Below are 17350 nucleotides of genomic sequence, written 5' to 3' on the forward strand. Positions count from 1 at the left end.
CGCCTCACCCCCCCCCCACCCCTACAAAAAAATAAGTGCAGATTTGAACTCTACGACCTCGAAAACGTATTACTCGACGTATTGCACATTGATGAGGGTTGAATCTGAATTATCACCATTTTTGGGGGGTCTGTGGCCCACTGTGCGATGCACTCAGGACTCAGTACATTAAAACGCGGTAATTTTAGTATAGGAATGAAATGCATTAATCAGTACATATGTATTTAGAGAAGTAACTATTACACAGAAGTGCAGTAACCATTGCATCACCTTTATTCAACAGTATTTACTCTCTAAATTTGAAACAGTGAAATTTCACTGTTTCAAATTTAGAGAGTAAAAAGTGGGGTTAGATACTACGAGTATCAATTTCAAGTTTCTCCGCACATCTAAATGATTCTCACTGCAACAAATTTTTCAAGACCTAATTTTTCAAGACCTAATTTCCCTACGAAAATGTTCCTTCCTAACTGGGATTCGAACCTGCGACCTTTTGTTCTAACTACCTGCACTTAAAGACATGGCTACGAGTAGAATGTTCGATTGAGGCCCTCGAAGTATTTATAGGTTTTTCACTGTTTGGGAATGCTTACCAGCGGCGATGTACTCAGTACATCGTTTACTTTATGCAGTAAATCACTACATGGTTCTCAGTCATGTTTAAGGAATGTAATCATTGCTTACTATACGATAGAATTATTACCCACCAAATGATGTTTTGAATGCCATGTGTGCAGGACTGAGTCCCCAAAGAAATGTAATGAGAACATAGAAATGAATTTTGAGAATTGATGCAATAAATCCATCCTGGCGATGTACTCATTCCATTATTTGATGCATTCTCTGATTTAAACTACCTATGTAATCATTAGGTACATCAAAATGAGGTAATTTGAAAATTACTGTACTGTGGAGTAATCATTGCATCAATTTCGGGACCGAATAAAGCGTTTTGAAAATCATTTCTTTCAGTGCGGGTTCGACTGAAAATTGTATCGACTGATATAGGGATAGGCCTTAGTATAGGTTTTTTTTATGGGAAGGGGGAGGAGTTTCTACTGAAAATTTCATCGACTGATATAGGTAGGGATTTTCTTCTCTTTCATTACTCATTCCAAGCCAACCCGGCAAGCATTTTGAAATATTCAATATTTATGTGACGTCACCATGTTACATTGTGGTGACATTTACAAAAAAATGTTCTTTGAAATAATTATTCAACAATTTTTTAACTTTGGTATTATCTATGGTGAATTGATAAACCAGGTTGTTCTAATATGACATGTTTACTGTTTTCTTTCAACATATGGGAGGAATAAAAATAACGTCAACACGAAAACAGCAGTTTTAATTTACACAGTCGAAATTAAATGTACTACGTGGTACGTACAAAAGCCATAAAATTGACACACGTGCGTGTTTACGAAAATTAAGTTAAATAATAAAAACGAACGAATAAACCAAAAAACGTCGAAATAATAATTATAAAATTCATTCTGCTGGGAAAACTCGTTTAGAGAAAACGAATGTTTTGCTCACTTATACTTATAGACCTCTACCTACGTAGTACCTACGTAGGTAATTTACTTTCTCGTACGTGCATGAAATTAATATTCTGTAGCTATGTACCTACCAAAAAAAGAACAAAAAACGAGATTTTGAAACTTGGGGTATGTTTTCAAAAAATAGCTCACTCATCAAAAGAGCAAAGTTCACGGCTGCGTAAAGAAAGACTCACGTATTATTAAACCCGAAGAAATTTTCAATTTTTCATTTTTTAGTCTATTTTTCAATTAAGGTTACAACTCTTTTGTCAGAATCGACGAATTAATCCCCCTTTTTATCAGCTGGTAATATTAAAAGAGTTTCGATAGATTGGATGCAAATAACCACCCCTTATTTATTCTAAAACACCGTTCTCGAAAATCTTGTCTATAGATGTTTGGAAACTTCTTGTATCGCAAGGTCTCGCGGTTGAGAAAACCGTCGGCGGTATTTTTTTGGGGGGCTTTTCGCCCTCTTTTTTCCAAACACCAGTGTTAAAAGCTCGCTCGCGGTATGCGTACGAGTATTTGTTAACTCCCTCGGCTCTTTTTTTTTTTTAGTAAATTATTTACGTCGAAGCGAAATAGGGTATATACAAGTATGGTACTACTGGCGAAAAATGCACCAGTAATCACACTCATAAATAAAGTAGTTTTTACGCTGCTTAATGGAAAACGATCTCTTTATCTGGCGTTTTGTTGAAATGTAACCAGCTTTAGTACCTCCCGCGCTCTGTTTTTGTCTCGAGTATTTAATGAATTTTACCATTTTTAAGACACGGTTTCGGCGGAGTTCTCACCATATATTTTTTTCTTTCCTTCGCAGGAGGCGATGTTTGGGTATTGGCTATTAAAAAAGTCAAAGCTTCCGATACTGGCGTATATATTTGCGAAGTAAACAGCGACCCGATTGTACGCTCTTTCCACAAGTTATCAGGTTAGTAAGTTGCTATATGTATAAAGTTTATTCGTACTTTGGTCTTTGTTTATTTTTTGTAACCGTGTTTGTGTTTTTTTTGTCTACGTAGTTTTATCGCGTGAATTACAACCACCCAAGGAAGGAAATACCACTGTTCATTACGGATCCGATAACGTGCTAGAGATCGAAGAACGTACCGATAATACCGAGTTATTGAATCATAATTACACCGATTGCTGTAATTCTCTCAATGTGTCCACCAAGTGTTTGGGATTCTGCGTTATACAGAATATCTTAGAAGGAAATACCGGTCAGGATCCCGAACAATGCGAAGCTGATTTTCCAGCCATTGTACGCTGCATGGCAGGTAATTTGAAATTCAATTTATTGGATTATTTTTAAGAGGGTTGACAGGTTCTAAGAAGTTGATCTGGTGTGTAAGAAAAAAGAGAAGATTTGTGCTGAGATTTTTTTTTTGAAAACCAGAAAATCTCGAAATCTGAAATTCGTTGCAAAGTTTCTTAGAATGACTCAAAAATCAGCATTACCTAATCAATTTCAACTGGTCTACGAAAATAAAACTGCAAATCAAATTTCAACTCTGAATCGTAATTTTAATGAAATTTTGATTTTTTGGGGTCGAAAATGAGCCGAATCTGAGATTTCAAAATTTAACAAAAATCGTACAATTGAATTCAGTTGTATTTGAAATTCCACGTGTGAATGTTTTTCTGAGTTTTGTTTCCCCCAGATAAAAATGCAGAATCTATCAAAATAGATCCGAGCGAGTTGTCATCCCCCCCTCCCCCCCTCGTTCTCCCTTCTCGGGGATTCGCAGTTTTCAAAAAATATGTTTTTGTTGTGTGGCATTTTAACGAAGTATGATTGTGTGAGGAAGAATATGGGAAATGACTAGATTATTAGATGTTAGCGAAATTGAACAGAAGATAAAACGTCAAAACTTTGCTAAAATGGCATAAAAAATTGAAATCAAGAGTAAGTAATAGCTGATAAAAAGATTTGGAATTTGAACTAAATCTTTGAAAATTTTGCCACAGGTAGGTAATAGGTATTATCAATTTTTAAATGGTTAATATCATGAAACATGGAAAATTCTGAGTAAAATTTAACAAAAATCCTCAAAATTCAAAAAAAAAATTTGGAAAATCCGAAAAATTAATCAAATAAGGTAGGTACCAAAATGGTATAAAATTGGTAAAAATTTCGAAATCTCAGAAAAAAAAACTGATTAGCATAAAAATCACTTGGACATCATTTTTTTCGTCGCTCAACCTTTTTTGAACCAAATTAGGGTGCCTGAGGTAAAACTTGATGTTTTAGATCAAAGAACTGAGCTGAGCTTCCTCCCCCCCCCCCCCATAAAAAGACAAACCAAATAAACGATTTATCACATTGTGTTATTAATCGTTTCGAGCTCTCAAGTCGAAATTCTTCCTCCCTCTTTTTTAAAGATGAGGGGCTAGTTATATTTTTTTTCAATTCTTAACAATATTTCAATTTAACGCAGAATTCTTCCCTTCTCAAATTTTTTCTATCCAAAATTCTTTCTTTATGAAATTTTTTCCATGAAAAAACTAATAACCTATGTTCTAAAAATTTTCCATTTCTAGAGTAGGGATGGTAAAGGTATGATCTCGCGAATATCCCAGTGTTACCAACCTGTGTCTCCATAATATCCCTCACATAGACAGTTTAGGCATGGTAGTATATCACATATGCCCCCCGTAGGGTTTTTAAAAAATTCAAGCATATAAATTCCAATTTTGTGTGTGTGTGTGTGTTTTTTTTTTCAAAGACTCTGATTTTGATTTTGTCAACTGTTCTCCTCAAAATCAAATCTCAGCTCCCTGGAAGAGTCATATTATTTTGACTCCATGTTGTATTTTTTAGAATTTTGAACCCTGAACTTCTCCTTCTCCTCATGAAAAAGTCGTGAATTTTGGTAGGTGGTCATGAAAGTTATGAAAAGTCATGAATTTTGCTTGAAACACGCTTGAATGTTTTTTAAAATCGCATAAAATGAAAAAAATCAAAAATTTATTCAAAAAATCAGAAAAATGAAAAACTGAAATACAACATATTAGTTCCTATACTTACCTACAAATTTAAAAAAAAAATCCTCTCAGTTTCAAGTCATTTGATTTTTGGGGGGAAGAGAGGGGTATTTTCATAAGGTAAAAATGTGAAAAATAGGTCATAAAAAAGTCATGATTTTTAGTCTGAGAGTTTTGTTAGACATCCTGAACAGAGAAAAATTTTATGAGAAGGACTTTGAAATGAGAAAAATTTTGCAAAAACATAGATTAGTTGAAATCGCTTGAAAGTTTTCAAAATAATTGAAAATTACCAAAAAATGATGAAATTCCAAGAAAATTTGGAAAAGTTGAGAAAAAACTACAAATGACCAGTTGAAAAGTTGAAAAGTTGAAAAGCATTAAAGCTAGACACTGAAAATGACCAAAAACTCATGGAATTTCAACAAAATTTGATGAAAAGTGAAAACTACGCAGAATATTTCTGCTTTGAAACATGTGAAAAATCACATTAAGTGAAACATTTTTTTCAAATTATCATTTACTAGTCAATCATCTGAAATGCCCAATAACTGATGAAATTTCTGCAAAATTTGCATACCCAACGTCATGAAAAGCATGCCGCATAAAAACGTTAAAATCATTTAAAATAATCAAAAATTGGTGAAATTTTGCTAAAATTGGAAAAAATGATTGAAATGTGTTCAAAAAGGACATAAAAACACGTAAAAAACATTGAAATCTCGATAATTTGTGAAATTAAGCAAAATTTAGCAAACTGCATAAAAATTGTTGAAATCCTGATGGCTCTGCTAAAGCTCTAAAATACAAGTATGGAAATAGATATGCCCCTCTGGGCAAGCAAAATGTTATGCGTTATACGCATGCGCTGTCTGTGGTTGCACACACAGGTTCCGACTGCCCATTTGACATCGCAAACAGCGCCATATCACAAACTATGCGCATGTGTATTACGCATAACGTTGTGCATGCCCAGAGGGGCATTATGTATTTCCATACTTGTACGCTTTAGGCTCTGCCACTCAAGGACATACACAGTGTTACCACTAGTCAATAACCGAATAGTAACGCATAAACATGATAGGCACAGTTGTATATAACATATGCCCCTCCATATGTTTCAACAAAGAAATTTACTGATCTACATGATATACTAACTGATTATGTCTCATCTCCTGATTACTTTGTGTTCATCGATCCTATCAATAGATCTCTTTTGATGTGTACACATTAACATAATTTCACCGCTAATGGTTGGATTTGAAAAATTATTGTACATAGGATAACAGTGTGATTAGAACTCTGACTCTCACCACAGAGAAACTATCACGTAGGTCATAGAACTCAGTTAGTTATCCAAGAGGATGTTTGAGCTACATGTGGGTATGGTGCAGCATTCGTGGCAGCTCATGCTATTCGACATTCCGAATCTTAGGCTGATAGGGGTACGGATTCCAAAACCAAAGAAGATTGGGGAGTATATTCAAAAAAAAAAAAACCCCCGAGAGGAGACAACCATATTCCAAGAGGAATGTGGCATTATTATAACGACACGTAAATTTTTGTAACATTGGTCATAAAAAGTCATGAAAAAGTCATGAATTTTGCTCGAAACACACTTGAAAGTTTTTTAAAAAGCTCATTTAATAGAAAAAATCAAAAATTTGTTCAAAAAATCAGAAAAATGAAAAATTGAAATACAACATACTAATATAACAGCAATAAAATTGGTCCAAATTTAGGAAAAATTGCATAAAATCTTAGGCTATCAAAAATGACCAAAAATTGATCAAAACTCAGCCCAAATTGCACAAAAAAACTGATGAATTGCTGAAAATATGACTTGAAATCGACATTTTGCAAAAAAAAACTGCCACACTTTCAGATTCAAAATTCCAACAGTGTGAAATTTTCTGTAGACTTGTTTGATGAGAAGGTGGCGTACAGAGTCCATAAATTGGTGCTCCTCTCCCCTTCCCCTTCCTCTCTTCAAAACACTACACAACGCAATAATGTCAAAATTGTGGTAAACAAAAATTACGATAATCATTTGACAATTTTATCAAAAAACTAGGTACTTCCTGCAAATGTTGACAAAAAAAACACTATAAGTACCTGAATTTTTCGCCTACTCGCTAAAAATTGTCTCTCTCTGATAATTTTGATTAAAAAACGAAAATTTTTTGACAATTTCAGTAAAAACAGGATTTTTTTGAGCAATCTTGGCTAGAACAGGACTTCATGACAATTTTGGAATTAATTGGCCCACTTTGATAATTTTACCAGAAATGGACACTTTTTGAAAATTTTGATGAAAATGGGCACTTCTTGACTGTTTTGCCAATAATTGACGATTTCTGACATTTTTCCCAAAAAATTAATTTTTTTGACACATTTTCCAAAAATTGACACTTTTTGACTTGGGGTAAATTTGGCAAATAGAAAACACATTTTTACGTATAAGAAAATTTGGCAAAAAGTAGGAGTTTTGTTTGAATTTTTGGAACCAAAAGAGGACTTTTTATACCCGAAAATCAATTTTTTTTAATGTTTGGGGTTGGGAGGGGATATAAATAATTATTGGCTCACAACTTTTGGGAATCGGTGGGCCCCTAAAAAAAGAAGTGACCAAAAAAGGCCGGCTTATCTCATAGAGAAAATTTATCGAGGAACACCTTTCAATATCGTGGCAACACCTTTTTCTATCATTTAAAAATGCTGTGCTTAGCACCTAAATGGCTATCAAGCAAACCACCTTTTCAATCGTTCAATAATTATAGGTGAATTTCTCAAAACAAATCAATAAAAAAAAAACCAACTGATGTGTGTGAACGTACTGCAAGTTTCGAAGACCTTCGTACCAAACTTCAAAAATAAAACGCCAGTTGTTTACCAACGTTTTTCAATTTATGTACAAATAGACCACAATCCATTCACGAAAAAGTGCTCTAGAAGTTGATTTTGTATTTTTTTTTTCGGGAACCAAAAAAACGCGCTGCCAAAATGAAGGTACTATGTGCCCCATTCAGAAAAGTGCAATTTTGAAATTTTTCCCTTGCACAAATGGGGGGTGGACCCTCAAAAAGGTGATTTTGGGGACATGGTCGGAACCACAAAAACTCGACGGGGTTGTGTTGGGGGACTTCTCCCGATACCAAATATGTGATTTTTTTCCGTGGCACCCTGCACAACTGCATACTGTGGCACTTTTAATGCGATTTTTATGCATTTTTGGCCGATTTCGATGATAAAACGGCTCTGATGACCAGAGTATGGCCTGAAACCAATGGATTCTTGGACGTGTGTTGACCGGGGATATTTGAAGCCCAACTACGCAAACACGGTGAAAAAATACTTGCACAACGCGATTTTATGTGCACTAATAGGTTTGTTACCACTCCCCTCCCCCCGGTATTCAATAATGCATTGTCTATTTGATAATATCGATGCGACCCATCAAAGTGATATGAAATTTCGCGCTGAACTCAAAAATCGTAATCATTTTCAATTCTGAGCCCCCCCCCCCCCCCGCGGTGGAGTTTTGACTCCCAAACTGAATATAACGACGATATTAAACAAGTTTACCACATTACACGTCGATACTGAGGATTTATGTGTACGCAATAAGAATTATTTCTCATATTCGTTTCTGGGAATATTTTTGCTTCAAAAGTTTTCATTCAATCTGCACCCCCTCCCCTCCCCTTCCAAGACTATGTTTGAACATGGATTTGAAAACTTGATAATGACCTATTAAAGTGGTATAAAATTTCGCGCTGAGCTCGAAAATTGCATTCATTTTTCATTTGCACCCCCTCGGTGGAGTTTTGCCCCCCGCTGACCATAAATCTAACTACGAAAATGAAAACGTTGCACATTACGTGTCTGTACATGAGGATTTATAAAAAAAATATTAGTGGAAAAAAATACAAAAATGAAAGAAAAAACAGAAAAATGGAAAATACAAAAAAGAAAAAAGAAAAAAAGGAGACGAAATAAAAAAAAAACACAAAAATAAGAACGAGAAAAACATTCAATGAAATGAGAAAATTGAAACAAAAAATAAAAACAAATCAGATAATGAAATAAGAAAAAAAGAAAAAATGAGAAAAAAATACAAACAAGAAAAATGGAACAACAATGACAGATACAAAAAATGTAAATGAAAAAAAGGAGATGAAATGAAAAAAAAAAAAAAAAAAAAAAAAAACAGAAAAATAAGAACGTGAAATACATGAAAATAAATCAGATGAAATAAGAAAAAAAGAATAACGAAAAAATAATACAAACAAGAAAAATGGAACAACATCAAAAGATACAAAATAGGTATGAAAAACGAAAAAAAAAATATAAACAAACCAAAAAAAGGAACGTAAATGAAAAATACAAAAAATGCAAGCAAAAAAAATGAAAGATGAAAAAAATATAGACAAACAAGAAAAATGGAACAGCATCAAAAGATACAAAATAGGTATGAAAAACGAGAAAAAAATATAAACAAACCAAAAAAAGGAATGTAAATGAAAAATACAAAAAATGCATGCAAAAAAAATGAAAGATGAAAAAAATATAGGTAAGCAAGAAAAATGGAACAACATCAAAAGATACAAAATAGGAATGAAAAACGAGAAAAAAATATAAACAAACCAAAAAAAGGAACCTAAATGAAAAATAGGTAAGTACAAAAAATGCAAGCAAAAAAAATGAAAGATGAAAAAAATATAGGTGAACAAGAAAAATGGAACAATCTTTTGATGTTGTTCCATTTTTCTTGTTTGCCTATATTTTTTTCATCTTTCATTTTTTTTGCATGCATTTTTTGTATTCTTCATTTACATTCCTTTTTTTGGTTTGTTTATATTTTTTTCTCGTTTTTCATACCTTTTTTGTATCTTTTGATGTTGTTCCATTTTTCATTTATTTGTGGGTGTTTTAAAAACAACAGAAATACACGAAAATGTTTTCTCGAGCTTCGTCGTATCCAAACTTCGATTCAGTCATGAGAAACAACAATCGATCGACTGTAGGGAGAGGCGGGAGGAGTCAAAATAAAAAACGAATGAGATTTTCGAGATCAGCGCTAAATTTTATATCATTTTGACGGGTCGCGTCAAGTTTTCAAACCCATAAGGTAGGGGGACGGAGATAGGATGAGAAATTTTGAAACAGAAACATGCCCAGATAACAAATGTGAGAATCATTTGAAATACGTACCTACACATAAATCCTCATTTATACAGACACGTAATGTGCAACGTATTCATTTTCGTAGTTAGATTTATGGTCGGCGGGGGGCAAAACTCCACCGAGGGGGTGCAAATGAAAAATGAATGCAATTTTCGAGCTCAGCGCGAAATTTTATACCACTTTAATAGGTCATTATCAAGTTTTCAAATCCATGTTCAAACATAGTCTTGGAAGGGGAGGGGAGGGGGTGCAGATTGAATGAAAACTTTTGAAGCAAAAATATTCCCAGAAACGAATATGAGAAATAATTCTTATTGCGTACACATAAATCCTCAGTATCGACGTGTAATGTGGTAAACTTGTTTAATATCGTCGTTATATTCAGTTTGGGAGTCAAAACTCCACCGCGGGGGGGGGGGTCAGAATTGAAAATGATTACGATTTTTGAGTTCAGCGCGAAATTTCATATCACTTTGATGGGTCGCATCGATATTATCAAATAGACAATGCATTATTGAATACCGGGGGGAGGGGAGTGGTAACAAACCTATTAGTGCACATAAAATCGCGTTGTGCAAGTATTTTTTCACCGTGTTTGCGTAGTTGGGCTTCAAATATCCCCGGTCAACACACGTCCAAGAATCCATTGGTTTCAGGCCATACTCTGGTCATCAGAGCCGTTTTATCATCGAAATCGGCCAAAAATGCATAAAAATCGCATTAAAAGTGCCACAGTATGCAGTTGTGCAGGGTGCCACGGAAAAAAATCACATATTTGGTATCGGGAGAAGTCCCCCAACACAACCCCGTCGAGTTTTTGTGGTTCCGACCATGTCCCCAAAATCACCTTTTTGAGGGTCCACCCCCCATTTGTGCAAGGGAAAAATTTCAAAATTGCACTTTTCTGAATGGGGCACATAGTACCTTCATTTTGGCAGCGCGTTTTTTTGGTTCCCGAAAAAAAAATACAAAATCAACTTCTAGAGCACTTTTTCGTGTATGGATTGTGGTCTAAAAGAAGCTATTAAACCAATTCAATATTTTCATAACGCGAGAAGAGAATTTCGTAATTACTCGACAAACGAAAACAGCAACGACGTCGACGACAAGAAACAAGTACCTAGAATTTACTCGTTGGTACCTACCTACGAGTATATCCGTAGGTAGAAAAACTAGAGACGTAAAACTAAGCGAGCGAATAATTTCATTCCACCAGAGTACCCAACTCTCGTACCATTTCCAATATAAAGAGTAGGTATATACCGTTTGAAAGAAGTGGCAGCGCGTAAAACAGTCGACAAAAATAAACAAGCTTTTTACCCTTTTGACTTTGATTCGATATTAAAATACAAAGAGTACCTATAGGATAAAATTAACATAAACAATACCATTTCCACGCTAATGAGCATCTTTATACAAATCGAGCTCGGGGACCCAACAAGTACTACGTAGGTACGAGTACGAGTAAAACGAACGAAATTTCAGCACAAATAATCCTCTCCTCCTTGTTGTATGTACGTTTCTGTCTACCACACGTTTAAAAAGTAAAATTACCGGCGCAAAGCTGCGAGTTCGGTGTGGTGGGTCGAGCAGATGCAGAAGGACAAATGAAAGGGAAGGGAAGTAAAACGTATAATGATATTCGAAAAACACGATTAGGAAAAAGCTTTGGCGATGTACGGTACGCGTGAGCGAATGATAATTTTGGTACTCGTATTTTGAAAAAGTCGTCGTCGATACTATTAATGAGAGAATGGCTGGAAGCTGAACGCGAACAGATAACTTAATGAAAAAGTTAACGAGTCAGCGTGTGAGATGGAATTTTATCGAAAAACCCCTTCAACCAAATTAGCAAGTTTTTAATTATTCTTTGTTCTGGGGTGAAAATTATGCTCTACAGGGTGTTCGATAAGCTACAATTGTTAGCTTAAATATGTCGCATGACATCGAGTCTGATTTCATACATTTTTTTTTCTACAGATGGAAGAAACCACGTTCCTTGTTGCGTCCAAGAAGGAGTTCCAGATATCTGTCAAGACGTCTGTCGCGGAGAATACACCATGATCACAGATAACATTAAAACCCATTTCTCATGTTCAGCCTACACGGAGCAAACTTTAGCTTGTATAGTTGAAGGAATAGGTAAGAAGAGTATAAGACGTACATATTTTTTTTTACGCCCTGAATCTTTGTTAGAGACGTTGGACGACAACGAAACCGTTTATCGAAAAGTTTCGTCTTCTGTTTTGGTATTCGCATTCGCAAAACTTGCTTCGAACTAAAAAGCAATTCCGTGTTATAGAATTGTTACCAAGTACCCCGGAAGGCGTTCAAGTGGACGTGGTCTCGGATACGATGCTGAACGTTACGTGGGACAAACCGGCGAGAAATTCGGCTAGTATATCCGAGTACGCGGTCAATGTATCCATGCTCAGGTCTTTCGACAATAATCCGCCATTTAGTAAAAATATCGAGGATCAGAATAGCAGCTGGATTATCGTTACTCCTCATAGTGTTCAAGTTAAGGTGAGTGTCGATTGGATACTTATTTTATTGTACGTATACACTCGACTATTTAAATGCATAAGAAACAAAATTGATGAGTGGAGTTCTGCGCCAGGAGGGCCTATTTTTTCCCTACAATGGTTGGTTGCCTTCAATTTGAAAACAGTGTGGTGAAAAGTGTCACCTTTTGGTGCGCTATTTTACCTTTCCCCTCCCTAATTGGTTTCAAATTTTTGGCAATACCTCACTTTAAAAAAATGTTTCAATATTTTGTAATTTTTTCATTGTTTCTAATCCATAATTACGTGAAATTGGTGAATGGAGTTCTGCGCCAGGAGGGGCCATTTTTCTTACAAGGCTGCTGGGAACACTTGTTTACAGGTCTCAAAACGTGTTATAGTGGGAAGCGTCATCTTTTGGTGCAGTATTTTCACACCTCCTCTCCCTAGTTGACTCCAGGTTTTGGAAATATCCTCTTAAAAAATTGATAAAAATGAATTCTGGGATTTTTACAGTGTTTCTAATCCATAGTCGTACGAAATTGGGAAATTAAGTTCTGCGCCAGGAGGAGTTATTTTTTGAAACTCGTACCGTTCTAACCTATCGCAGTATTTACTTCTTCCAGCTCCTCAAATTTTGGGAAATACATACAAAAAAAATCAAAATTAAATTTGAAAAAAAAATAATAATTGGAAATTTAAAATGAGTACACAATTGAAATTTTAAAACCAAAAAATTGTATCTACTTTCAAGATGAAGCTCAATTTCTCATGATCATTTTAAAAGTTGTAGGTGTAGGCACCTTATGATTCAGAAATTGAAAAAAAAAAGAAAAAACACAAGTACAAAGATGATTCTTTTTTACCTCATTTTAGCATGAGGTGTCCAAATACTTCAAAAGGATAAAACCATCTGAACGAAAAAAGATCAAGTCTGCAGCACCCTAATTTTGAAAAAAAAAAAATTGAAAAAAATAAAAACCAACGAAAACCTGCTCCACTTTCTGGCCAAAATCAATCATTCAAAATCGAAAACACCAGTGGTTGAGACAGACACTATTTTACTCTCTAAATTTGAAACAGTCAATTTCACTGCTTAGCAGTCACGACATTTTGCCTTTTTAAAGCAGTAGTTTTTTTTTACTGCAAAACAGTGAAAAATTACTGAATTGGTCAGTAAAAAATCATTTTGACTGAGCAATTCAGTAATTTTTCACTGTTTTGCAGTAAAAAAAACTACTGCTTTAAAAAGGCAAAATGTCGTGACTGCTAAGCAGTGAAATTTGACTGCTTTAAATTTAGAGAGTAAACAGTGGGTGTGTTCAAACCCAAGTAAGGACCTGGGGTTGAGACAGACTCTATTTCAAACAGTGGGTGTTTTCAGACCCAAATCAGGATCTATGGTTGTGAGACAATCACAATTGGAGTTGACAAACTCAATATACAGTATGATACAAAAGTAGTGCTCGGTAGCTTTTATTTCCACGTGGAAAGAGCTAGCGAGATGAATGAAGCGGCGTTGAGTAGGGAAAAATATGGGCTTTCAAAAGCGACTTTGAAAAATTTCAGGCCCATGCACAGGGTGTCCACAAATTGAAAAACCGGTTTGGTCAAAAAATTCAAACTGGTTTTTACTGGCGCAATGTATTCTACACACTAAGGTGACAAAAAACGTGATATGAATTTTTTGAAACTGGTTCATTAATTTGCGACCATAGTTACCTAGATAACAAAAAATACCAAAAAATTGTAGATAGAGAAAAAAGGTTGAAACAAAAGTTTGTTGTAGGGCTTGAAAAATTATCCACAAAATTCTGTTCAATCACATTCTGAAACCGGATCATTGGTTCGCATTCAGCAACCAGTTTTTGAAAAATTGCCTAAAAATTGCAGATAGAGAAAAAATCTTAAAACAAAAGTTGCAGAGCGTGAAAAATTGAACCATTTTCGCTGATCGGATTTTGAAACCGGTTCACTAATTCGCAACCAGTTATCAAAAATTACCTAAAATTGTAGATAGAGAAGAAAGCTTGAAACAAAAGTTGTAAGGCTTGAAAAATTGTCTACACAATTCTGTTTAATCAGATTTTGAAACCGGTTCATTGGTTCGCATTTAGCAACCAGTTTTTGACAATCACCTAAAAATTGTAGATAAAGAAAAAAGCTTGAAACAAAAGTTGTAGAGCGTGAAAAATTGAACCATTTTAGCTGATCGGATTTTGAAACCGGTTCACTAATTCGCAACCAGTTATCAAAAATAACCTAAAATTGTAGATCGAAAAAAAAGCTTGAAACAGAAGTTGTAGGGCATGAAAAATTAGGTATCTACACAATTCTGTTCAATCACATTTTGAAACCGGTTCATTGGTTCGCATTTAGCAACCAGTTTTTGACAATCGCCTAAAAACTGGAGAGAGAGAAAACAGCTTGAAACAAAACGTTGTATGAGCATGAAAAATGGAACCATTTTCGCTGATCGGATTTTGAAACCGGTTCACTAATTCGCAACCAGGTAACGTTTCGATGGCTGGCCGCGAATTAATGAACCGGTTTCAAAATCTGATTAGCGAAAATAGTTCAATTTTCGACACTCTGCAAATTCTGTTTCAAACTTTTCTCTCTATCTCCAATTTTTAGGAGATTGTCAAAAACTGGTTGCTAAATGCGAACTAATGAACCAATTTCAAAATATGATTGAACAGAATTGTGTAATTTTTCCCGCTCTACAACTTCTGTGTCGAGCTTTTTTCCCTATCTACAATTTTTGGGTATTTTTTGTTAACTGGTTGCAAATTAATGAACTAGTTTCAAAAAATTCATATCACGTTTTTGTCACCTTATGTGTGTAGAATACATTGCGCCAGTAAAAACCAGTTTGAATTTTTTGACCAACCCGGTTTTTCAATTTGTGGACACCCTGTGCATGGGCCTGAAATTTTCAAGGTCGCTTTTGAAAGCCCTTATTTTTCCCTACTCAACGCCGCGCTTCATTCATCTCGCCAGCTCTTTCCGCTTGGAAATAAAAGCCACCAAGCACTACTTTTGTGTCATACTGAATGTACAAATATACGTAGTTTATTCTCACTGCCAAATATCATTTTTAGGTACCTAACTACCTACTGTTTTTCGAATTGAAGCAGCCAGTGTTATCAGTCCATCGATATTTTTAAAATCCAGTCTCAAAATTCAAGCTTTTGGATTTATTTTTCTTTCAAGTTTCCAAAATAAAACTAAATTGAAAATTCAGTCAAACATTATACAGGGTGGTCCTAAAGTCAGGCCGCACTTTCGATTTTTTTCCGTCATGGACGCAATCTAGAAGTGTACTACATTGAGCTTGGACTACGATTAGTGTAACCTGGTCGAGTTGAAAGTTATAACGATTTTTTATGTAAAAAATTTTGTAAAAATTTTACTAAACTCGTTGATTTTGCAAATTTGCAGCCTATCTTTTGGGTGGTGTATAAGGTAAGTAGTTGTCTAATTTTTAAATTTTCCCATCGTTTTGAAAATGCATTTTTGATTTGATGAATGAAAAACGAACTGAAATTCGAAGCACGTTTTCAATAAAATGCACCTAATCGCTATTTTTTGGAATCCGGTTGTTTTTAAAATTGTAAAAATTAGCTGAAAAATTCGATTCGACTGCTTCAATGATCTTGAAGATTTTTTTCTCAATTTTCCTGTCGTTTTGAGATCTACACAATATGTACTTGCCTATTTCAAAATTTTTAAAAATCGTGAATTTCGACAGTATTTTTAGACCAAGTTCGACTTCGATTCTATATTTTCTAAAAAGATGCTCCGAATCTCGTTTCCCTTTCCTTCGATTGCTCTGCTGAAAAATGATCAGAGAATTGCGGTATGAATTTTATTTTTTATCAGGAGGGAGCGAGTACGTATAGAAAAATTGAAAAGATTGTGCTTCTTGAGCTGACAAAAATAATATTGTCAACAATTTCAATATGTAAGCCCAAACAATGGGAGAAAAGAGGAAAATTGCATGAAACAGTTTTTTTTTTTTGGAAAAATCATAAATGATATTAGATGGATAAAACATACACTCGTATGAACAAATGCAAGTAAAAAATTGGATTATTTTCCAGTGTTTTTATTATGGTAAAATATTCTGTTCTTGGCGATTTGAAAATCAAAACAGAAACCAAACAAATGCAGTAGTTAAGGGTGTGAAGTGGCTCCCAGTGTATTATTGGCACCTTCGCACCAGGGATAAACTATGAAGGGGGAGTGTTAGACCACCTTACCATCCCCTCCCCCGTTATCAAGTTTTGAAAAAAATTCCAAAAATTTCGGCAAAGTCAGCAAATTTTGACTAAATTGACAAATTTTGAAAATTAGAAATTTTTAGGCCTAATGAAGAAGCTATTTTGTCGACTTTTTTGGAACTGGAATTAAACATTTTTGAAAGCTTTCGCCCTCCATTCGCTCCGGCTAAATATGCACTTACGTAGTTGTTTTGTTTCTGAATTTTTGCACATGGAACATGCTTGTTCTAGGTACTTACCTACATAATATTATTTATATATTATCTTGATCAGTAATTGGTGCAAATTATTCCATTTTTATTAAACCACTCGTTCGTTCGACAGGTCGAAGAAACCGTTCAAAACGTCCAGATTCGTAATCTAACCCCATACACGATGTACGAAATCACTGTCACAGCCAGCAACTCGCACGGATCCAGTCTAGCTTCTTACGCGGTTCGTTCAGTAACCCTGCCAGCTGGTAAAATGAAGACGACCGGTAATTCAAAGCCACCGCCATTACCCGACATTAAAAGCTGTTGCGTTAAAAAAGGAATTACCCATAACACGTACGTATATTCTCTAAAAATTAACATTTCTCGTCTGATTACACCTACGACTTACAAAGTCTCAAGTACACGTTTTGTGCCCCTACTGCCCTGCTGTTCGAGTGAAAAGAAACACACGTGCAAAATTCACGACCAAAGGGTTAATTTTCAAGGTGGGAAACTTGTAGTAGGTACCTAGACCTTTGTAAATAATGGTAACGTTTTAAACGTGTCATATTTTAACACAATTACGTTCGTTGAAACTGAAAGTAAAAAGTTGACACTGAAAATCGCGACCAAGTTTAACG

At 34.9% G+C, this 17350-nt stretch overlaps 1 protein-coding gene and 1 long non-coding RNA gene across 5 annotated transcripts in view; both read left to right on the plus strand.

The window, feature by feature from the left end:
• Window positions 1-17350, plus strand: part of LOC135842319 (Ig-like and fibronectin type-III domain-containing protein 1) — a 315844-nt gene that overhangs the window by 280037 nt on the left and 18457 nt on the right. For 2 of the 3 annotated variants that reach the window (XM_065359716.1, XM_065359715.1), the window contains 6 exons: window positions 2371-2481; window positions 2573-2830; window positions 11706-11867; window positions 12028-12251; window positions 15674-15697; window positions 16840-17063. In XM_065359716.1, coding sequence (XP_065215788.1) covers window positions 2371-2481; window positions 2573-2830; window positions 11706-11867; window positions 12028-12251; window positions 15674-15697; window positions 16840-17063 — 1003 coding nt within the window. The remainder of the gene's footprint in view (window positions 1-2370; window positions 2482-2572; window positions 2831-11705; window positions 11868-12027; window positions 12252-15673; window positions 15698-16839; window positions 17064-17350) is intronic. The other variant, XM_065359717.1, reaches the window with a different exon arrangement.
• Window positions 1-17350, plus strand: part of LOC135842327 (uncharacterized) — a 406653-nt gene that overhangs the window by 253910 nt on the left and 135393 nt on the right. The window lies entirely within an intron of this gene.

Source organism: Planococcus citri, chromosome 4 (assembly GCF_950023065.1).
Source record: "Planococcus citri chromosome 4, ihPlaCitr1.1, whole genome shotgun sequence".
NCBI classification, from domain to species: domain Eukaryota; kingdom Metazoa; phylum Arthropoda; class Insecta; order Hemiptera; family Pseudococcidae; genus Planococcus; species Planococcus citri.